Below are 25,005 nucleotides of genomic sequence, written 5' to 3' on the forward strand. Positions count from 1 at the left end.
TTCTCTATTACTTTACCTCTATTTGTAGGATTACGAAATACCATGTATGTGTATTTCAAGGAATCTAGGTTCCTCTGCAATTATTTGGTGTGTGAAAGCTGTTCTAAGGTGCTCTAAATGGGCCAAGAGAATACTATGATCAATATGATTGATCCAAGTATAAGATGCAGATGCTCAACTTTAAACTCACCCCCCAGTGAGTACAGAACCAGTGTGGATGTTGCCACCTCTGACTGGGTCCCAGCCTGCTCCCGTTGCATCGCCTGGCGTCAAAACACAGCCATGTGTAATGCGGCTAGAGCTGGTGCTCACTGCCATGTTTATTTTCTGGCCCTGAGCAGGCACACATGAAAGTGGGGTGACCGGGTCTGTGGCCGTGACCCTGGCGACAAGAACGACCCCTGTCGATATAATCACTGCCTGTCTCTCTCTCTCTCCCGCGGCTCGGCCCTGGTCTTTCGCCTCAGGACGGGAGTCACGGGACTGTGCTTTGAAGAAGCGCGCAGCAGGGCCACATTGGGACCAACGAGAGCGGAGACATTGTGAGTAATGATTGACAGCATGTTGGATTACTCACGGAGGTATTAGTCATGGTGAATTTGTTACATGTTCTTGTTCTCTATTCTGTAAGTGTGAATAGGTCTGTCTATCTGTCACGTTCATGGATTTGGTCGTGTGGTGGTGGCTAACCTGGTGATCTTTAAAATGTCTGGCAGAAAAAAGAAAGGTTCTTCAGTCTAATTTCATAGAATAGAATCTCTGACTACCACCAGGTTTTCAATAAATCTCTTTATTGACTTCATAAAATATATCATGTCCATGCAGAAGAAGAAAAAGATGACTTTTTCATAGGTGACTCAAAATCCAACAACACAGGACAAATATGGTCATTAGTGAAACAATTCGGAAACCCCTGAATGTGCGTGTGCTCGGCCCAGGACACTGTACAAAGTGTTCATACCAGCAAAAGCAAACATGTTTCTGCTGGGAGGAAAAGCTTACACAATGAAGTATCACAGCCACACGCAATACTGTACAAGCATTCTGGGGCACCATCGGGGGGTCCAACCTCTTCCAACAGCGCGAGGGCACGGCCGCTCTATCATTGGCTAATCTGTGGCCGGAGAGAGCCAGTCATCTCCGCGCTCCCCTCTCATCCCACAACTAACCAAACACTGTGCTGTTAGTGTCTCTGATATGCTTTGTTTGTCAGGCCACCTGGACATGCATCTGGTCAGCAAGGGAGTATGCCGGTCAATAGCAGTGACAGATGGACGTGCATTAATAACTGTGTCTCATGTGCCAAAATCACAAGCCGCAAACGTTGACTTTTGAGGCAGTTTTGGAGTGTATAAAGTCCTGTGTTGTGTTGAGTGAACTGAATGAAATGCTGATTAGTGTGATGGGAACCACAGAGAATCAGAAAGGAGTACTAATTACGGTTTCAGGTCAGTACTTCAGTGTTCCCCTTTCCCGTGCTAATAGACAAATTATATAATAGCCTCCGAAGAGAAAGAGGTTTGACATGAGGTAACCTTTTCAAATAATACAAGCGATGTGGAGAAATAATTATGGTTCGTAATGATATGAGGCGGGAGCTATTTGAGCTTCATAATGAGATGGATGACAATGCCCCGGCTTGAAGCAGCTAGGGCACAAAGCATGGAGATGTTACATAACTAATCTAATTTCTTTAATAAGGTATGTTAGGGCTGAGGCAGATGAGCGGCTCAATTTAAACCCCAAATCTGGTTTGAAATCAAGAAAATAAGTATTGATTAAGAACGCGTTACGCTTAATGTTAAAAAGGTTAAATAAAAAAACTCTCCTGCAGAAAGTTTGTGTTCAATGTTTAGCAAAGGGCTCGGGCGTAATGCAGCCGCCCACAATCTGCAAGTACTGTACAGCACAGATTTTTAAATGAAAAGTGGAATCAAAACAGACAACACGTAACATTGTACACCTTACAATGTTCCTATGTTGTTTAGTGGCTCAAAGTCCATTATTTGGTCATTCATTTCTCGACATCTTCCTATTGGACAGGACTTTATCTGTGAGGAAGATTAGAGCTGGAAAGTAGAAGAAAGTATTTTACCTGAAACATGGTGTCACTGGTCAAATAAAAAAATAAAAAGGTTTCTAAACTCAGAACGTTCCAAATTACCTGACGCTGCAATTCATCATTTTAGTCAATCTGGGGTAAGCCATTTGGAGTTTGTAGTGCTTTATTGCTCTATATTTTTTACTTTTAATATTCTGTCCATGCTACTAAGGGTTAGGTTATGATCGATCAGAAGTAGTCTGAAAAATGTGAAGGGTAACAATATGGAAGCCAATGGCAGTGACAGTTGACCTGGGTTCTTTATAGAAATGTAAGAAAACGGCATCATCATTATGGCAGCGTCCTATGTAAGGACAAATAATATGTCATTAATCTATTCAGGCAATATTGTGAACTTAATTACTAAATCAATTTAGTAAATTGACTTTAATTTAACTTTATAAAAAGCTCTTCTGCATTTGCATTTTGCTCATTCCTCTTCTTCAACTAGTTACCAAATCCTACTTTGAGCGGCTGATGATTCATTTCCGAGCGAGGAAGCAGCTCATGCCATTTCTAAGCATGAACATAGAGAATAAGCAGCATTATTTCAGTAAGCTGTGCATTTGCTTGAGTCATTTTCCTTTCAAAGTTTCTGCTGAGGCAATAGATAAGACTGGAGTTGTTAGCTCTGGATCGACAGTAATCATCAGTCACTGGAGCGAGATTGTGGGGGTGGGGGGGACGGGACTCAATATTATCCTTTAACCCAGATTCCTGCTGGTCTCATGCTTCAGCAGGCAAAAGCTTGCTGGCCGCTGTCATGTGGAGTGGATGATGGGATGAATGTTTGCCACCCTGCTCACCACTACCTGCCTCTAAGTGGTTACTCCATCACCTCTCACATCTGCTAACTCATTAATACAGCCACCGGCAGGAAAAACCTCTCACAGGCTGAACTGTGTAATCCCACACGGATTCACACACAACTGAGTAAGTGAGGGCGTGCACTGTGTGTATTGTTACACATGCACAATAATCTTGTTATTCAGTTTTTGTTTTGCCAAAGAGTGCTGAGTAAAAATACTCGAGGATCCAGCTTGTATCCGACCGGAGCCAAGCAGTACTGGAAGAGAGAGCTGGTCTATTTAAAGGATTTAAGAGAACCGTCCAGATGCTGAACTTTGCGGTATTCCATTTATTCCCAGTACTCAATGTCCCGGCCAATGATATCGAAGTTACATCCGGTGAGCTGGGGAAATCCTGGGTCTCAGTGCTGGCAGAGATGACAGGCCTGCTGCCATGAACCTTGATGTCAGACCGCAGGAATGAAATGCTGCCTCTCAGGCCAGAGACTAGAACAACAGCCTGGATCAATATCAACTTATCTTTACTGTTTCAGTGGAGCTTTATTGGGGATTATGTGGGCTGGGGTGGGGTCAGATATGATATCATACGCTATCATCGTTTACTTTACAGATAATATAGCAAATCAATCCATTTGGATTCTATAGATCTATATTTATGAAACAAAAGCCTTATTGAGTCTTTTATTCATACCATATGTGTATTAAAGGAGCAATAGACAATCATATATTACTTTATTCCAGTCACCACTGCATTATATAGAGAAAACATCACTTTATTTATCAAACTAGAGTTCCCGCCTTGCCCCTGCCAACCAGTCATATTGCAGTTTACATCAATGTCGGGTCAAAATGTCACCACTTCATCATTTGATCCTATTAGGCATAATGTGCTAATGAACTTTTTTTCTCCACCTGAAACACCACAATGCATGTTATATGGTAAAAGATGGATATAAAAGGTAGCATTTTTTGTATTACATCTTAGTCAGCATGGATATTTTTTTTAAAGTCAAACGAGATGGCAGGACAGATTTTCCATTTCATCGCTCCGACTCGAAAACAGTTGAGACGAAAACAAACACAATGTTGGCCCTGAAGCTTCTGAGGCTCCTCTTCACATTGTGGCTTATTTTGTGGAAAAAATTAGACCAGTCTCTTAAATTGTAGCCTTTTGTTTTATATAACATTCAATATTTTCAAAAACAAAACAACAACAAAATACATTGTTTTGTACAATTATGGACATGGTAAAAGAGAGTACATGAAAACAGACAGAAAGAAGGACATACATGTGCTTTACAGAGAGAATAACAAGCCGACTGCAAACAGCAGTGAAAGTGTATGGATCCTATACATATAATGTTCTTTCCTCCTGGCACACAGGAGAGTCTCTCTCTGAAGTCAGTGACCCACATACCACAAAGAAGAACCCCACCTTCACAACCACATTTTATATTATTGTATATGTTATTATGCCGTACAAATTACACAGTTCTATAAATAACCTGCAGGCGGTCCTTCACTGGGGCTCTCCTCGTGCTTTTGAGATCAACCAGGTGGGACAAACGTGTCTCTCAGGACAGCAAGGTCTGAACCTGCTGTGGTGATCTGGGGAGCAGGTTCTCTGGGTCTTTGTAGCCGTTGGCTGGGCTGGTGAGCGCCGTGTACACCTCCACGTAGGCTCTGCACACCAGCTCTGTGGACTGACGGAAAATCTGCTCTCTACGCACGCACGCACGCACACACACGCACACACACACACACACACACGCACGCACGCACACACACGCACACACACGCACGCACACACACGCACACACGCACACACGCACACACTTTACATTTTTATACTCAGAAAAGTACCAGAAGTGAGTGGGCCTTTTAAATCCCAACATTGCAGGTCTAATTCAGACGAGCAGAGACTGTAAGAGCTGTAAGAGCAAGTTCGCTACGAGGAAGAATGTTCTCCTGATTACTTGTTTTTTTATGTTCAGTGATCATCGCTGTGTGTGGGAAAGTTGGTTGGACAAAACATAGCATTTGTGCGTCACTTGCAGACATTTTAGAGACCAAACCATAAATCCATTAAAAAAAAGATAGATATTGTCTTTGTTGCTTTCTTGAAGGCAACATGGATTTAGAACTCACTTGGGGCATTTAAAAAAATATAATTAGAAACAACATATCTTGTTTGATTTTGTTCATCATTTATTTCTAAAGTTTGATTTCCTTTCAATTTAATTTGCCATGAATATTAAAAACCTCAACCTATACCTTTAAGTGAAGGACATAATGTGACTACTTCTTGCATTGTACAAATGGAGGATGCAACAGTCTGACTGAAGAGCCCATTGAGAGGACTCAAGGACACAGCGGGAGCGCCTCGGTCGTATCCAACTCAGGCTCTTGAGATCCATATTTTTAATTGGCCCACAGAGAACAGGGTGCATTTGGTATGAAGTAATGTTTCAGACACAGCACTACGGTTCTAAAAAGGTGCACTGTGAAACAATGGGAGTCTAAAAGTAAATTCCCTTTTTCTTTTTACTACAGGAGCCTTTTCAGAGTGCTGGTGGGTGTTTTAGTGTATTTAGGTGAGCAGAGAAGCAGACTTAAGAGATAGCGGCGAGAGAGAGAGAGAAATAGAGAGGGGAACAATTTCAGCGAACGAGTGCGAGTGAGAAATGGACCAGAAGCTAATTAATGGCGTCCTGCCCATCAGTCCTCCCATGTCCATTAATAGAGAACATTAACCTGAGGTACAGAGTGCTCCTCAAGCCTGCTGCACTTCCCAGTAAACGTGACTCATAGAAAGAGCCCTCCAATGTAGCAGCTGGAAGCTAAAAGCATATGAATTTCCTGATCAGTAAGACAAATACAGGCAGTCTTGCCGACCACTCTCTCAATGTTTTGGTGGCTTTAGCAATTTAGCATCCAAGCTCGCCATGCATTTATTTGAGTGTTTTGTTTGGAATGCAGTAATGATCGTATTACATCTGGAAAACTAATGAATGTTGAACGTTATTGCGCCGACACCCTTGTTCTAATTCTATCGCTTTGAATATGCTGCATACCTTGCTGAAAACACCATGTTGTGAACATTTAACAGAAAGAGCTATTATCAACAATTGGGACAGGAACTCACTTGATAGCAGCACTGAGCAGGAAGTTGAGTTGCGGCGTCACAAGAGTGTCAGGCGACGACAAGTACCGATCAAACTGGACCTGTTGTTTGTGTGATGAGTCAAATAATTATAATCATTACGTTTAAATGTATTGATTTCTGCAGAGAGATGTGTGTGTCTCAAAAACACACACACACACACAAACTCACCATTGCTGCTTTCACAGCGGAGCTGTCCATGCTGGGGAGGAGCGACAGAGGACCCTGAGACAGAAAAGTCAACATCAGCTTGGAATCCAACTCAAGGTCGGTGTTTGAACAGCAACAATGTTGAGTCTCAATTCATTCATTCACAATGGCTGGAGTATATGATGACTTAATGAATGATTTTATTTTTTGTTTAAAGAAAGTTATTATTTTTTTTTTTTTTTTTAAACACACAATCATCCAATATCCTCCCTTACTCTTGATAGCTAACGGCATCACTGACTTTGTGTGAACACAACAGCTGGTGACTTTAAAGCAATTAGTTGACACTGATTATCCAGAATGGCAACATTAAGTCAAGCTTAAATGCCTTAATTGCCAACATTAAAAGCAGCTAATAGAAGGCAGTGCAAGGGTCAAAGCTAGAGTACCGAGAGGGATTTTATGGGGGTATGGGCGCATTAACAAACACACTATGAGCCTGCAAACTTATCGGCCAGCTACAAGCGCGTGTTGATTTAAAACGCGGCTGTCTTGCATGTGACTTGTTCATCTGATGCAGCAAAGGCAATAACAAGGAAAAAAAATGCGAAGCAGATCGTGAAGGTAAAGCTGAAGCGTCTATAATAAACGCAGGGATTCTTTTCAGTCGTTGACATCTGGTATGCCGTGGAGAGTGGACAGCTAGTTTTAAATCATTTTAAACAGAAGACTATTTAAAGCAAACCCGAGAAAGGCCACGCGAGGAGGGAGGTAGCCTGCGAGAAGAATGACAGTTCTTGATTGAGCTTTGCGTTGCGCTGCAGCAGCAGGGTGTGGTGTGTCCTGGCATGACCCAGGGTTTCAAGACGTGCATGCGAAACCACAACTATGGGTCTCGGTCAGCGCAGTGCGTAACAAAGAGGGAGCAACAATCCAGGGCATCAGCTCTCTCATTTGCACACAGCCAGTCTGGAGAAACTTGTATATTTGTTATAAAACATGAAATTATCTGCCTCACGCTCTTCTTTTCTCATCTGAACATGTGATTGAAATGCTATTATGCCCTAATAAAGACATCAGTCATGTCATAACCATAGTAATAGCTAGTGTAAAGCCTAAAGAGGTAGCATAAACAATATTGTTAGGGTCTATAAATTACATAAAAAGGGGACCATTAGGGAAACAGGAAAGATGAGGAAAAACACAGTTCTCCAACTTGGTGAGTGAGTGCATGTGAATGCGGAGGTGAGTGCTCCATGCGAGACCTGTTCAGCACTATGCTGCTGGACGCAGCTATAGATGTAACTCAGCCCAGCTCTCGTCAGCACGTAGGACGCCTGCTCGTTGATCAGCGTGTCAAGATGAGCCTCGATCTAGAAAATGTGGGAGAGAGTGGTTTACCATCCAGTCCAAGGCCGCACTGTGAGCCGATGGTACTGGTGGCTAATAGAGAGCCACTGTGCCATTGATAATGAAACTTCCACAGGAGCTCTTGCGGTGCTCAATTACAAAAGACGGGCTAAAAATAGAGGCTAGATGGCGCGTATGAGCATGAACAACAATGCATGACGCACACCCTTTTATTAGATAGCAAATTACATCTTTTAAATAAAAAAAGTTGGGCTCTGTGGGTTTTAATGAAAGGAAGGAGAACAATGTTCAATGAACAATACCTTTACGCACGGACAATGTGAGAACTGTAAGCTGAGCTTCAATGTCAGATGACATAGTTTTAGTTGTCTTGTCAAACTAAGGTTTGGTCTGACATTATTAGTTTCACGCCCTTGACTAGTTGTAATTGAATGTACATAGATACCTCAAACATGGAAAAACTAATTGAATTGTCTGACTCACTATTAATGTGTGAGACTATTGTTGACTATTGGGACAGACCTGGAATTCGAGCATCTCCAGCCTCTTGTCAGTGAACTCAAAGAGAGCCAAGGTCGTCTTCATGACATACAGGGAGTTGACCATGTAGGTAGCCATGTCAGCAGTGCCGAGGTTACTGGCAGACACGGTACATAACTGTAGGAGGGGATCCAAGATGCAAGAGAGCACCTGGGAAAGGTAAAGTAAGACAGATCCTTAAGATATGAATGAAACATCTTTGGCGGGTGACAAAAACAATGCTCAACACATACATATCAGATAAATACTGAGCAATTGGTTCAAAACGACTACAAAAGGGAAACGTGTTTGACTTTTCTACTGTTTAAGTGGGAGTTTACTTGAGCAAAGTCCGCCTGGCGAGCATCCAAAGGAACCACTGATGAGTCGTGGGAGGCCAGCACCTCCCTGAGGAGGGAGAGGGTCTGAGTGAGGGAGGCTGTCGGTCCCAGGTCTGCAGGCGGTAGCTCCACCTGCTCCGGCAGACACGGACGGAAGAAGACAGAATAGAAGTAGATGGAGGAAAAAAGATTAGTCGTGCGTGTGCTTTAGCCTCCACCAAGACAAGCAGTCCTCGTAACATTATCAAAGCATTAAACTTCCCTAACGAGCAGCATGACAGACCGAGTATACGACTATGCTTCCTGCTGCTACTCTGAGCCACAGCTTGTTCAGAGTCAGTAGAGCATTTTTTTTAATGAAGAGGGTTTTGATTTCATTGGCTGCTGGATTCACAACACAGAACTGAGCCCAGCCACCGTTGTCCACCTAATAGAGCAAATTATGAGAAGGCTGTGTTCCTGGCATTAGCTGGAATTGACACCAAAACCCTGAGGGCCTCCAATTTGATTAACACCGAGCTACAGGGATAATTCTTGTAACTGCTATTGATCAGGACACAGCCAGCATGTTATGTGGAAGAGCTCCCGCTCGTGCTGAGGTATATTTGGATGGCAATTTAACTAAATTGTAACAAGTTTGGGGTTTTTTGGCAGCTAGCGCCATTTCGATGCTGTGGCCAGAAGGCTGAAATTGTTTACAAGCAAAAGTGCTTCAGAAATGGCCTTGTTGTCTTGGAGGGCTCACACTGAACTTCTGCACTATCATTTAAGCGTTTTTATGAAAAAACATATCAAAAAGTCTATATTTCAAAAGCTTATTTTTCTTCACAGGTGGTGGCATTGTTTAACTACAAGTCACTTTTTCACATCTGTAAAATAACTAAATTGTGGATTATGAAATAGAAATGATCCCACTCATACTGCACCTTGTCCATGAGTCTACTTGCATGAAGGCTCAGGCTGTTAAAGAACATCTTTTTGCTGAGGATGTGCATTTCTTCAATAGTGATGAGCAAAGAGGCCACACTGGTCCCAATGATGGAACTGGACAAAGATCATTGATTATTTACATTAGAAATGATATATTTATTTTGAGAACACAAAAGTCATAATACAACTTTGCAAAGCAAACCAGTTTTCAATTTACAATGACACAAAATAGAGAACAGCACCAAATACCCAAATGAGGAAAACATTTGATCAAAGTATGTTTTTCTCTGTAAATTATTAACAGACTCTGAAAACGGTTGCCGGCTGGGTGAGTTAAAATACCTGATGGTGTGGTGGTAGAACTTGAGCAGGTTGGACAGCTTGTAAAGCAGAACAGCGCCTGGCTCAGCCACAATGACCTGCTCTATCCGAACCTGAGGGACAGATCCATAAAACGCAGAGTGAGGACGTGAGCGGAACGAGACAGAAAACGGCGTGCAGCCAACAGAGCTGCTCAGTGTTTCTTTAACAGCGCCTTCTTGCTCACTTTCAGAGGCCTGCAGACTCCCTCAGTGATGTGACCAACCACCTCCTGCATGTTCTCCTCCACACCTAGTGAGTGGAACACACACACACACACACACACACACACACACACACACACACACACACACACACACACACACACACACACACACACACACACACACACACAGGGGTTAAATACATCAACTGTTTTGAGGTGTCCATGAATACAAGCACAGTATTAATGAATACAAAATAATTTATTGTGTTTAGGCAGGTGACAGCAATGTCATTATTTAAACTTATTTAAAGACTTTAAGTCTTTCTTTGTCGTACATGCAACAGCCGCTCAGCTGAACACAGTGGACCAAAAGAAAAACCCTGTTCTTGACTCTCTCCCTCCTGAGCCATGTTCATTCTCAACTGCTACCGGATTAGTCCAGCTGAACTAAATGTACTGAAATTAGTTCTGTTCAGACTCTCTAACTGTTGCCAACATGTCTAACCTTACAGAAAGACTGCTCACCCAAACTCTCTCCAATTAACACGCTACTTGTGAGTCAGCGGGACATTTGTTTACGCCAAATTAAAAAATACGACACAGCAAACATTTCCAATGAGTGCAAGATGAAAACAAAAGAGGAAAATAGCAGTAGGCGTGATTGGCATGCAGCAAACATCTTACCTTGCAAAGTGACTTGTTTCAGCAGAGCATCTAGGTGCTCTTTCTCAGAGGCGGTGGCTTGGTGCAGCCAGGCCAACATGTCCCCGACATACCTGAAAGAGCGACAAAACAGTCTGTATGAAACAATAGGTTACAGAGGGGCCAACCCGAGGGCTAATCTGACCACGCTGAGACCACAGCTACACTGAGGCATGGGTCACCGTGTCACACACACACCCCTTCTGGGGTTACATAACGGTGGAAAACAGCGAGGTTAAACTTGAATTATTGTGTGTAAGCCTGTGTGTGTGTGTGTGTGTGTGTGTGTGTGTGTGTGTGTGTGTGTGTGTGTGTGTGCGCGTGTGTGCGTGTGTAGTGACATAGGGAGGTGAGCGAGAGCTTGATGTTCTCAGAACTGTTGATGCCTCCTATAAAGTGGAGGTGATGTTGTGTTCCACACAACTGGTATTCTGAGAAAATCTCCCATTTGGCTCCTGGGCACAGGAGGAAGAGGGAAGAGGATGTTGTAGGACAGGAAACACAGACGCACTCAGACCCTGATGAAATAGACTTTTAACATCTTCTTGGATTGTATGTTGAAAGTTAAGAATCTGAGGAGTTTGGAACAAAATCTAATTCAATTAAACATTTGAAATCATACAATAATCACACTGTGGGTTTATTAAAAGGGGCAGTTGTGTTTTAAAGGAGAAGTACTATACTACTGTAATATCTTTAGACAAACCCATTGATTCCATTTGAATGTCTCTGTATACAATGTAGTTGGAAGTTTTGCAGTTATAATAATATTTTGTGAGTACGAGAATTGTTTTTAAGCAAAATCCTAACAATTACGAAACAGCCTGGCATTGCAACATGAATTTTACAAAATATATAAACTCAGCTCTGGTTGTGGCCACGCGTTAACTGGAAACAGATTGAAAGTTTGATCAAATTTATTTGTTAAATTAAATGAGATGATATCAGATTACATCTGTGGAGATAAAATACATATTTTTAAAAAAGAGATTGATTTTATTTTACAAAACATCCTTTAAATTGAGCTCAGCCACACTGAACTCATTATTTTAACCAAACACATGAATGAAAATGTGTATTTTTGGTTATCAGAACTAAAGCTTGATTGTATGACAGTAAGAAATAACAATGGTCCAGGTCGTCCCTGAGAGGTACCTCATGGGGTCATGTGAATGCATTTCTATGGGGCGAGGAGTCCCTCCTAGCCCACCGCGGGTGAGGGCATCGATGAAGCCTCGGACCACCGCGCACCTGCGCGCAGTCCCAAACTCGTCCAGAGTGTACCTGGCCAAACAGACGAGAAAGAAGGAAACATTCAACTCCCAAGCCTCACGGGAAAGGACACCGGCCGCAGTGTTTTCCGTGCAGACTGTGTGAGGTCAGTCGCTGACACACATCAACAATGCACGCAGCCTTTCCAAAAGGAAATGTTTTGGGTTTGTTTTGATTATTTGGCGGTGGCGGTCTCAGTGACAGACTAAACAGAAGATAGTGCCGAATTAAGATTCCGGGAACGGCAATCTCCACTCTCACAGCCTCAACATCCCCAGCCGGCGCATGACCTTGAACACTTACTGGGCACCAAGGCAGGTGCATTTCAGAAAAGGCAGACAAACAGAATGAGGGCTTGCCATTAAAACATATCGTGGGGTAACGTGTTAAGCTCACTCAAGTCAAACTCACAGTAAGCTGAAGGAAATCTGCAATACTTCACTATATATTGTATCATATAAATTGTATGATTCTCAAGAATGACTAAACCCTTTTCGGATAAAAATAGATTCCTTCGAAGCCATCGTAAAATACGCCATAAACACACAGGTGTGACCCAATAATCTCCGTATTTCCGGCCGATTAGTTACCTATTGTTTCAAAATGTCAGCTTTAGCAGTAGTTTAATGCAAAGTGTGGTTGAAAGGGATTGGACGGGATTGAGGAGGAAGAGGAAGAAAGAAAGGACACACGCTGAAATTACTGAGCGGGAAATTGAAAAAACAAGAAACAAACGCGGCAAATGACAGTGAATCACGACTTCTCGATGCGTATGCCTTAAATTTATCAACTAACCCACTAAAACACTTTGAAAACAGGAATTCTAAACTAAATAGACAAGCTAAATCAAAAAATGTGGCTGCTTTATTGTTTACAATACAAATTAATCTCATACGATGTCTCAAATATATCAAGTCAAGCCACTCAATTTCCAAATCTAACAAGTACATAATGTGTTTCTGCTGCTCTGATGAATGCCTCTTGAATGCCACTATCTGACAAAGATATTACAAACAGAAGTGGTTCGAGAACATTTTTAGGGCTCCACCGGTCTACTTCTAAAAGCTGTTCATGCTCTTAGAAGATGTGTAAACACCGATTGCCACGGAGAGGAAGATAAATAAAGGGACAGACCATGCAACATGTTGTGTGTGTTTGTCAGTTACTTGTAAAGGACAGGTCGGTCCTGCAAGGCCTCCATGGCTTGAGTCAACACAGGGCAGATATCACAGGTCTCTTGGGTCAGTCCTCTGCATTCATCTTTGTGGAGAGAAGGAACATGGGACAAGAAGTGCATCTATAAGAATGTTACAGTGTCCAATTAGTAACTATGCTTGTGGTGTCAGGCTCCCTTCATTGCTGCTAAATGTTTTGGGCCATGGTAAAACCTTGTTGGCAAGAAAGCACCAAGAACATTTTTTTAAAATCATATTTCCCCATGAGCTTGTACCAAGTCCTCTAAATGATGCTTCAGACGATACAAACATTGAACAGGCAGTTGCCAGACTGTGGAGCACATGCGTCAACACACTCCACTCCACTCCAGTCTAGTCTAGTCTAGTCTAGTCGGACCTGGAAATAAAAGTAAATACCAGATCCCAAAAAATGTGCGGTAATATTTTTGTGAAAATATAGTTCTCCCTCATAAACTGACGCATGCATAAAAAGAGAGACCCTTGACTAAATAAACTAACTTCTATTCCATGTGGAAAAAGGACAAAACATAATAACTTTCAGCCCTTTCATTCCACCATTACCAAACATTCACGTTTCTGGATTTGGGTCTTTTGGCAAATCCAACTAACTAAATTATGAGCTACAAGCGATCATTTTGCCTGTAGCTCATAATTTAGTAGATGCTCTATATTGGGATCTGTGGTGTCTGTGATCTAAATGGTTTCTTTCCACTTCAATTTCAATAACAAAACACATGGCTAAGCTGAGGAACATTTTGGTTTCTGGCATATTTTTGTCAAAACTCAGTCAGGGGTTATGAGTCACATGAGTCCTCAAATGTGTCCTTTACACGCATTACTTGCACTTGAAAGAGCACAATTTTGAGTGCCCTAACTATCAAACGGTAGAAACTTAAGACACAACACTGACTTAAATCACTGTGTATGGTGTAAATCAGTATGAAGGCCTTGTACATTGAAGGTCACAGTGAGTACGCTGCATCAGTCGGTGTGTGCTGCACTCACTCTGAGACCAGCGGTAGAGCTGCTCATATGATGTCTCCTGTAACACGGCCATCTGCTCCATGATCTCTAACCTGGAGCAAGCACACAAACCAAAAGCACATATTACATATCCATAACCTGCTGCATAGTGGCAGATCCCCAGCAGTGACATAAATACCAGACTAGGATGTTATTTTTTTTTCACTCATCTGTTCCACCATTCAGGTCGAAAATGAATTTAACAACTAGAACAGAATCCTTTTTTTCTCCATTGTGTCAGAGGGAGTTGAGCACAGAGTAACACACTGGGGAGAGACGTGCAGCTTACCCTGCAGTTTGCTGGTTGGTTCGCAACAGGATTTTAACATCCTCGTGGATGTGCTTCACTCGGCTCAGAGCTTTGAAGAAATCCTGGGAAATTGAACGGCACGTGAATATATTAGGAGCAATGCATGTTTGACCAAACGCAAAACAATTACAGCGTTGGTAAAAAAAAAAAGTTTTCTGGTGTGAGCACATTGTAACTGATCATGCAATATTGATCGATATATAACCTTGATTTGAAGCCGAAAGATGTGTGGTGTTGTTTCATGTGCAAAATTATTTAATGCGTATATCATAAGCATTTAAAAAGAAAACGTTTTTTAGATTGTTTGGTTTGTAGTATGCATGTAGCATAACGTGATGGTAGGAAAAGGTAAAAACCACCTCAAATAAAAAAATATTATGGCGGCATGTTGGCAAAGTGAGAAGATCTAACACTAGACGACAGAATTAATGGAGTTTCTCAAGCTAAACAAGAAACTGAAGGGAAAAGACAGCTACAGATACCCGGTACTGCATCCTCCCAGCCTCTGGGTGCCGATGGGAGGATCCTTTACGTGATTCCATTAAGCAGTCAACATTTTAATGGAGATTACCTCAGTGATGGGTGCATCCCGAGCCCCACGCAGCGTTGCCGTCTCCTCGTTAGACAGCTGGAACTTTGCAAGGAAGGCCTGAGCGACCTGAGCTCTCAACTCCAGCCGGTGACTATGGGGAAAGAGATGCATGTTGTCATTTTCTTCCCCTGCCATTGTTGCACTTTAATATCCGTGTATGGAGAATTATTTTCTCCTTGTGATGTTTTGTCATTTAGTTTCTGTTCATTTCAGCTGGGAGCTTTCTAGTCATCACGACTTTTTTTTTGTCTGTCTTCAAGGCCCTCACAAAAGCATTCAGTTCATATCTTCCGTCTTTCATCAGCGTATTCTGTCATCCCCCTTATGTTTCCTTACTGTGCAAATAAAAAGACCTGTGGAAGAAAACTGGAACAAAGTTGTAAAAGTTGTATGCTTTTATTTAACAAACAAAACAAAAAAGATGCATGTTGTCAACAAGCTGTAATGTTTGAAGCTGCCCAGCAGATGGCAGTCACACCCCTCTGGTCACAGTGAGCTCAGACTGAGACAACATGGTGGGACGCACGCACGCACGCACACGCACACGCACACGCACACGATATCATGTTCACGGAATAAATAACAGAGGAAGGACAAGAGACGCAAAAAGAATACAGGGCCATGGTTTTTTGTCACTATCAATAACAGGGGAGTGATCGCTATCCGTGTCACTATAAGTGTCTCAACACAATAGTGTCCATGGCAACCGCCCCAGTCAAACAAGGAACTCTTGTCACGGGATAGCAGGACAACAGGGAGCGCTCCATCCAAACCACCTAGGCTACATTCTCTCCTCCCGTCTGTGAAAACAAGGCTGGGTCGGTAAATCACCAGGTTGTTGTGGTGAAGGAGAGGAACCCAACATAATATGACCATTGTCTCTCACACACACACACACACAGCTATAACCAGTGCTCAGCCGGCTGACAGTAACGGGTTGTAAATGTGTAAGAAGATTCTATGATTTAGTATTTCGGTGTGCAGGTCACGGAGCATCACACGCGGGACCTCGAGGACATCTTTGCCCTTTATGTGTGATTTTGTCGCGACGCATAAAGACGACAGCTTCGCTGTCCCAGAGCCTTTAATCTCACACACACACACACACACTTTATAATTACAGTGAATTATTTCGGTGACAGAAGATAGTTATTATATTGTTTGTATTTAAAAAGATACTTGTCAGTGCCCGACCCTGCATACGTGACAAAAAGTTAAAACAAGAGGCACAGCTACGCGATATACCATTACAATTATAGTGATATATTTAAGAAAGATAACAAGCTATGCTAATGAGGCTATTAATTAAACTAAGTGCTGCAGACATTAGGGAAACAATTTCCACGAGAACATGCTTGTCTTAATTCAACGCATGAGCAACATTAACATGAAATATGTAAAGTCTTGTACAGCGAGGAGCTACGGTTGTCTCATGAAGGAGAGATTTTATCACTAAAATGCAAATATATGCAGAGACCTTTCTATTGGTTCTACTGTGAGAAACGGTCTTGCACTCAGGCAATTTCTATCATTAAAAGATTGTTGAGTTATTAGCTTCACAAGATTGAGAGAAAAAGACAGAAATGTACATGAATCAGGGATAATAATAAAAAAAACGTCCAGCGCATCAGTTTTATGGGACATAAAATTGATTGGCCATCCGATCCTAATAGGCATGAACTAAAGCTTCCCAGGCCTCATCTGATTGGTCACATTTAACACGCCATAGCTTGGACTTTCATTCATAAAGCATTTAAGGCATAGACTGCATCCTTACCAATATGGTGCCTTTAAATTAGGCTGTGTTCCCTGTGTTTATGAGAGTTGATTTGAGGGACTCACAGGCGCTGTATTCAAGACTTTATAAGATTAAGCCACAGATCCCTTTGTAATATATTTTGTCAAATTAGGCCTACTTGACACTGAAATGCATAAAACACAAAATCACTAGCCATTTTTGTAAAAGGACCAAAGGCAGCGTCTGTTTTTATTGCCAGTCACCTTGCAACAGTGCTCTCGGGGTTGCGCCACCTGACCTGGCAATTCAATAATTTACTGACCTCATGAGTTTCATTCTAAGGCTGCAATTGTTCCTAATCTCTTATTTATAAAGGCTTCCGTCGGTGGACGTGTTGAACTTCACAGACGTGGGAGCACCAACAAACCTGTGCAACAGATTCACCTCCCAAAACCAAAAAATGACAGACCGCTGAGGAGAGGGGGATTGTGGGAGCTGTATCAGCGAACCAAAAGAGAGCAAGGGAACAGCGGGATCGTTCTCCACGGCGCTGTCAGGACATGACACGTTCTTCTCCAGACTGCAATTATCGAATACCAGAGAGGGGAAACATACTTGAGTGAATCTGCAACGTCACACTGCACTGGCAAGTATGCAGAGACTCTGGGCTGGTGGTTCAAAGGAAGGACTCAAAGGATCTCAATATGGAAGACTTCTTGCAGAAAGTGGACTTAAAGACAGGTTACATAATGCGACATGATGGAATGAACCACAGTTACAGCGTTGTCTCTTTGTGTGTGAGCACACTGCTCAGATCTCTCTGAATTCTCTCTCAATTGATTTTGTCTGTTCAAGCAGAGATATCGTTTAAGTAGCATAACACAGCCCAATCTCATGAACAGCTTCGGCAGACTGAAACACTGGGACTGCCGATGCCCGTTTTAATAACCTCACAGAGCTGAGCTGGTGGTGCAGCACCAAGTTTATGAAACATGAGAGCATGATCGGTGAATAAAACTCAATGGAATTTATTTGATTTCAATCTCATTTTAATTGTTCAATTGAAATATTTACTTTTTTTCCACTTTTTCATTTCTGACTGATAATCCATACGGTGCGGATGATGCTGAGATTGACTGTTCTCTCTGTAACACGCGGACGTCCAACCCTCTCGTAAATTGGAAACCATGTGGGTCGATTATCCACTAAAATCTATTAGGGGCCATTTTAAAGGCTTTGCGTGGAAATTTGGCATTCACAGAGCCGCTAGTTAGCCACGCGCCAATGAGCACAGCCAGCTGGGCCTTAATATGGCCCACGTGTCCTTTTACACAGGTTGTCATTCACACTCCGAGGTCCCTGATCGTTCTCTCGAGGGTTTCAGACCTCTTAATGACATCATACTGAAAACGTTTGCTTTATGTCAGGGAAGATTGTCTCACTGACACAGAGGGCTCAATGTCTAACACTTCCTCATATGCAGTATTAGTTGTGGTTATTAAATGCATGCCTGCAGTCATGTAGGCCTTCTGAAGCTACCTGTGCAGTTCAGCAATAGCCGGCAAACTAAACCAACAAACCACCCCCCCTCCCCCTTCAGCTCCAGCTGCTCGTGAGGTCACAAAGTCCTCGGAAACATCCGTGAGGGAGACGTCTCAACTTGTTCAGCCGATGACAAGTCACGCTAATGCAAAGATCACACGGTGCATGGCAGCTGGGGAGCGTTACGTTTCATTAGGGAACGACACACAACACCCATTTAGGGATCTCGCTGACAGCGCCTTTGAACAGAGCCAGCCCAAAACAAAAGAGCAGCACGTCTGTGAGCCGGCAGACAAACACGGGTCGCCGGCCTGACCTCTCCCACCTTTGCTTCTGCACACTGTAAGCAATGTGCGGCTCCTTTCCGTTTCATTAGAGCTGACAAATGACACAGTGCCACTGGCAACAAACAGTTTGGGACAGGCCTGCTCTGCCAGGTAAATACACATCAGGAGCACCAAATATGAGATTATGGAGCGCTGCTGCAATAAGTGTCAACTGGAGAAACCTAAAAACAGACAGTGGCCGGGGACTGCAGAGGATAGTGTGTCCTGAAAAAGGTCTGACCGAGAAAACTGGAGTGGTGTGGTGTGGTGCAGAGGGCTGACTGATGGGTGGCTGAAGGAGGACAGCTTGACTGCACGCTTCCCCTGGCAGAGAGAAATCGCTCAAGACAAGGTCAAAGCCCTGTGTGAAGACACTGTCCCATCTGGCTGCAGGGTCACTGCAGTTCCGCGAATGAAAATGTCACGCGGACGGACAGCAGGTCCCGATGGGGCCGCTGTGCAAAGACGGGCACTCAGAAGGGCGACCATGTGAAACCTCTGACCACCTACCTTACCATATATAAAAGAAAAAACTCCCTTTACAAAACGATACGACTTGCATTAATTCACTGCCTGCACGTATTCGCTGGTGGCGGATCCCTACCGGTGTCTTTTACTGCTGTCAAATTCAGAGCCCCCCCCCCCCCCCCCCCCTGCGACACCTTTCTGCCAAGGAGGTCCTGAAGCTGTGCCAGCGGAGCATGGAATTGCCTCTGTGCATCACAGCTGTATGCGGTGTCTTCTGCCAGATATCTACATTATCTTTGCCCGTGCCGCTGCCTCTATGTCGGCGCACAATGTCACTGAGCACTAAGGTCACAATCGCCACAAAACGCTAATGAATCAAATCCCGACCTTCAGTTACGAGCGAACAGAAGAGGGCGTTTTCTTTTCACAGTCTTGTCGAACACTCTACCTCGACAAATTCATAGATTAAAGATGGAGTGCGGGCCTTTTGTCTCCCCCTTCTGGCAGTGAGAGTATTCACACTAATTGAGGAACCATGATGATTAGGGTTGGGTATCGAAACCGGTGCCACTATGGCAATGTGCCAATACGAGCGGTACCTACCGGACCGAAACGCAACGCAGATTTCGGTGCTTCCTTTTGGTGCCTGAACCGAAACTCACTTTTTTTGTTCACACTACTCTGATGAGTCCGTCCTGGCAGCAGTTTGTATAGCTACAGTAGCTAGCTAGCCATCAACCTTTTAACAGAGAAAAGTCTGAACGGTAAATGGTCAAAAGTGTGGTTGTATTTTGCAAAAAAAGAGCAACGCGAAATGCAGCAAATGCAACAACACAACTGCGTGCAAAGAAGAAGGGCCAAACTCCGAGAAAGAAACACTCCGTTTCCTCCACCAAACCTCGTTGAGGAAACCTCTGTTTTAAATGCTGGAATCTGGACGAGAAAGCTGCAGAAAAGACTCCTGAACTATAAACTATAAACGTCCTGCTAGAAACTTCTGTTTGGCTGATGGAAGTCAACATCAGAGTGGAGAAACCGCAGCTGACTGGCAAGAACACCGGCTGAGAAACGCTCCAAGCCGCGACACAAAGTGAGATTATTAGGAGACGTGTTTGATCCTCGGTTCACTTGGTGTTTGCCGAATTCACGAGCAGCGCCGTCTGGTTCAGAAAAGCTCTCCCAGTTGATATTAATGATGACGTGTAAAGCAGCAGAGTTTGTAGAATCACGCCCTATCAGGCCACCTGATGCTTTTTTTCTGTTTTTTTTTTATATATTGTTTATAGTTTATAAGTTAACAAGTTTGAAGCTGTAGTTTGAAGTCAAGTGTTTTGTATTCATTTACATTTATAGTAGACTTTAAACGGTTAATATATTGTTCAATTTGAAGAAAAAAAAATTGCCTTTGCAATAAAAAAGTATCGGTTCCGGCACCGTTTAGGCACCGGTATCGTTTTAAAAGAATCGTTTTAGCACCGGTATCGAAAAGAAAAAAACGATACCATCCCTAATGATGATAGAGCAGCAGCTAGCTATCAGGAGTGGTGGTTCCAAATAAAAATAAAACAATTAAAGAAAATACATTCAGAGTTCAGAGGATGGCATTAAGACTTGAAGAGAGCGCTCCTGGAGGCGGGAGGGATGCAGCGAGCTCACCTGGAGGCTCAGGAAAGTCACCACCAGACACCACGACTACAGCTAATTACTGAGAGCTTTCCCTGGCAGCGATACGCTCAATAAGCATCGAGAGAACTTGTTTGGCAAGGGAACGTGACGGATGTTCATTTATATGTAAAAGTCATGCACTATAGCTTTAATGATAGCTCAATGTATATTATTGGCAGGCTTTAAACGCAGAAAAACATCCATCAGTATTTCAAAAGTAACAGCTGGGCGAGATGCACCATCTGACTCCACTCATGACTCCACGTCATGCAGAGCGCTATGTATTAGATCTGCATATCTGATGGCTCCTAATATGTGTTGTCAGGCAACCCCAATGCACCGGCTCAAACACAGGAACACTCTGAAGGGCTGCTCTCCAGTTGTAATCACCTGGCTTCCATGAGATAAGGGAGTAACGCAGTGTAAACAAGAACTACTTTGATGTGCATCTCAAAGCCAAACATTACAAGACCACACGAATAAAAGAATTGATGTTCCGTTAATGATGATTGCTGCCCTCCTTATGCAAATAGACAACTGCGGGAGAAATATTCATCCAACTCATAAATCATTCATCCCTCCTCATCAGAATTAAATATGTGCTTGCCAGCTCCTTCTGCCCTGCACCATATCTCTCAAACGTCTGTCTATAAAAGGAGCTGCATTTCACAGACTAGAAATCTACTCTTCAACTTATTAGTGTTGGCAGGTCAAATCTATATTTGTGCAAATATTCAAATTATCCACATTCCTAATTGAATTTCTTGGCTCTAACTAAATGGAGAAATACCCTTGGGGGGTCACAATTTTTAGAGGGAAGTCTTGGAAAACAAGGAAGTGCGAGCTCATTGGCCGAGGTCTCACTTCCCAAAGAGTGCGTGTGCAATAAAAGCATATCACTTCCAAAGTGGACCACATTGCTCCTGCAGAGTGGTTTGATTGAAGTGCTATTCGTCTTGAGTCGAGCTCTCGCCTGATGTAGATGCCTATCAGCGGCGTTTGTGATAGGTTTCCTTGTGGCCTCAGAACAGATAAGGGGAGAATGGCAGTTTGGGATTTCTTTGAAAATACTGAAGATATTTTAGAATAAAGTTGCCACCTTATCTCTCTTATCCCTCGCTGACATTCTGAAACGCTCGTTTAAAGGTTCACAGGCGGCAGTCTCGTCATTTTGGTGATTTAGCTACAGTCATATAGACACAACGTGTGCTTGCTTTGAAAAAGTAAAAGTGTGTCTCTGGATTAATTTCCATATCAACACTTGGAGAGATGGAGAGAGAACAATGTCCAGTATGGATCAAAGTAATCCATTAAAACAACGATGAACAGAAGCTTAAATAAAAAGTTCAGTTTTTCTGAATGCTTACTAACCTTTACCGAGTAACTCGATGTTGTGCAATAAAACATTACATTTTGTCCACCAGAGTTATTAAGCAAAATATCAGAAGAACCGTACAATATAATGCAATCCAAATCAAGAGAACCAAACTACTGCCACAAAAGTTAGTCAGGCTGAATTAGCTTTCTGATACACTACGTTTGGGAAACTTACTGTTTTGATTGTTTGATCGGGGTAGTTAATAATTACCATTTATTGGATTGCATTTTATTGTAGAGAAGTATCTATTTTCTGCTCAGTCAGTGTAAAGCGCGCGCACACACACACACACACACACACGCACGCACACGCACACACACACACACACACACACACACACACACACACAGCCCCTTTAGACATAACTCACTTTTCTCCCTGCAGCTTGTTGGTTTTTACAATCAGGTCTTGAGTTTGCGCCTTTGCGGCCTGTTGAAGAAAAGTTGCTGTGTTATGAAAAATTGCAAATATTATGCTCACAAAATGAAATCTGCAACATGAAGTGATTAACGTCTTACATTTACACACGCCATGCATAAATATATTATCTGTAAATATGTATTGTTATGAAAAGTTTAGCTTTAGTGAGTCAATATCTGGACATTCAGATAAGCTATAACGTACTGTACCTTTAAGCGATTGGTCATTTCTTCAGAACATATGCTCATGGCCTGAACATCCTCATGAACACTTTCAAGCTCCTGTGGAGAACATGAAGTCACAGTTTAATATGCAGCCTTGTTCACACATGCAGAGTAAAACACTACTGTTCCTTTACAATGTTGTGGAGTAGCTTGCTTCAATGTCAGGTTTACAGATTCCCCACTACAGTCTACAGTCTTGGTGAGAGTAAGATGCTCATAAATTATCCCCAAAAAAACGTACACATCTCCTTGAACTAAAAACTCCATCTCTCGCCCTGAATTTTAAAATGCACTTTCTAAATTGGATATTCTGTTCTACATCACAATCACAGCTCTGGTCAGTGGTCACTGAAAACCTTTCTGATAATCTGAAAACAAAAACACCAGGGCCAGTCTCGGTTGTTGAGTAAAATATAGTGAACAATCTATAGACACAGCAACCTCTCCATGAGAATATGTGTCAACCAACCTCAGTCAAATATAATAATAATAACTACACAGGTACTTTTCCTGGTTAAATTGGGTTGGACATGAGCGATGTTTAATGGTAAATAAACAGCATTTCTTTCGAAACGTACCTCTTTCACATCCTTAAATATTCGGGCGAAGTCCTCGTTGATCGAGAGGCTTCGTCTCTCGATGTCACCGCGAAGATTTCTCCTGGTGCGCAAACTGTTGTCGGTGAAGAACACGGAGAGCGCCTTCAGAGCCTCGAGCATCTCCTGGAAGCACAACAAGGACACCACAACGTGTGTGATAGGGACACAAACCAGGACCCCGCACCCACGTTTAAAACTACTGCAGCAACACGCTAACTGTAAAATCAATTACGCTTTTTGGACATTTATACTGTGGTTAACCACAACCAGTGAGGAAGAATAGGGGGTCGGTGACATTACCCCCAGGAGCAGCCTTATGTCCAGTTATGACGCGACTACCTTGCAGATTTAGCCAATGACAGCTAGCTAGCAAGAAGCTAAACTCTCCCATCGTACCTTGTCATTGTCGAGCCTCGTCTCCAGTATTTTGTTCAGCTTCCTCGACAGCGGGTTATTGGGCTGAGAAGGCGCATTTGGGTTCTGTAATGCAGCGGAGCTGTCAGTAGTAGTGTCTAGTTTAGTATCAGCCATCGTACACACACAACTCCACGTCAACTTTCGGAAAGATGTTTTGGTCCGTCTGAAATTAACGTCCGGTGGGAAACGATACAACGTTCCGCTACTAAATTAATTATTTTTGCTAAAATACTTCATAGTTGTTGTTTTTTACTTCATAGCCACTGGACTGACAGAAGATAATACATGCGATGACATTATACAAATATAACTTTTTCTCAACTAGGCTTCTTCACTTCTTCCAGAATCTGTGTTATTATATAATGCTAAGTGCTGGATAATAACGTTAATGCCATGTAACTACATATTCAAAGTAATTATTTACAAGGATTGAGGATTGAAGCTCTTTTAGTCAGTTTACTGGGTCGATATCTGAGGCAGGTTAACTTTTAAAAGAAAAGAGAGACGAGACCATAATTATAAGAGATGCCTGATTTAAAGCATGTTCAGGAGATGCTGCGTTCAGGTACATATGGAAATATTACACTTGTTATGGATCTTCCTTTGGTTCTTTAGAATGAAGATAGTGGAGATAGTGGGTTGACCTTGTGGTTAGTGAGGTGATGTCCCACATACACAGGCCTGGGTTTAGTAACCTGTAGGCTAAATTACGTGACCATCAGCGACCCGACACAGATTATTCCGCTATTGTTCACCTGTAACACACTATTAATAAACAGCTGATATAATTTTAAATTATCTTGTCTCAACATGGTGTAAAGCATATTAATATGTTTATTTAAGTATTATTTATTTAAGGTTTCCACCAAATCCATTTTTTTTTCTGAGCAATTGTGTATTCTATGAGATCTTTACTTGAATGTTGTCCACAGAAATCAGAGATATTTTACTCTTTTGGTGGCCTTTCAAGACACCATTGTTCCAGTAAATTCCTCTGCAGAGTCACAAATAGTGTCTCTCAGTTAATAGGTAGTGTATCCTAGGCTAATACACATATACGTGTTTACAAAGTCTACTTGCCTGCGTAACACAGGCAAGTACACTTTCACCAGCTACCTTCTGAAACCACAAGGTAGCCGGTTCGATCCCTGTCTCCCCATAGTTCGCATGTCGAAGTGTCCTTGAGCAAGACACTGTTCCTCCCCGGGCGCTTCACAGCAGCC

The 25,005-nt window shown here is 42.6% G+C and overlaps 1 protein-coding gene across 1 annotated transcript; it reads right to left on the reverse strand.

Moving 5' to 3' along the window:
• Positions 1-3,671: 3,671 nt before the first annotated feature.
• On the reverse strand, positions 3,672-23,896 carry cog6 (component of oligomeric golgi complex 6; the record flags this gene model as incomplete). Its single annotated transcript, XM_079224575.1, has 19 exons — positions 3,672-4,632; positions 6,056-6,135; positions 6,245-6,298; positions 7,489-7,596; positions 8,117-8,284; positions 8,455-8,586; positions 9,381-9,498; positions 9,727-9,818; positions 9,932-9,996; positions 10,595-10,686; positions 11,768-11,896; positions 13,051-13,144; positions 14,086-14,156; positions 14,393-14,475; positions 14,985-15,096; positions 22,493-22,551; positions 22,752-22,823; positions 23,345-23,488; positions 23,762-23,896. 19 exons carry the CDS (start codon positions 23,894-23,896, stop codon positions 4,485-4,487), a joined length of 1,956 nt encoding a protein of 651 aa, XP_079080701.1. The 3' UTR covers positions 3,672-4,484.
• Between the last annotated feature and the right edge of the window lie 1,109 nt (positions 23,897-25,005).

Source organism: Taurulus bubalis (genome assembly GCF_910589615.1).
Source record: "Taurulus bubalis genome assembly, chromosome: 10".
Lineage (NCBI taxonomy): Eukaryota > Metazoa > Chordata > Actinopteri > Perciformes > Cottidae > Taurulus > Taurulus bubalis.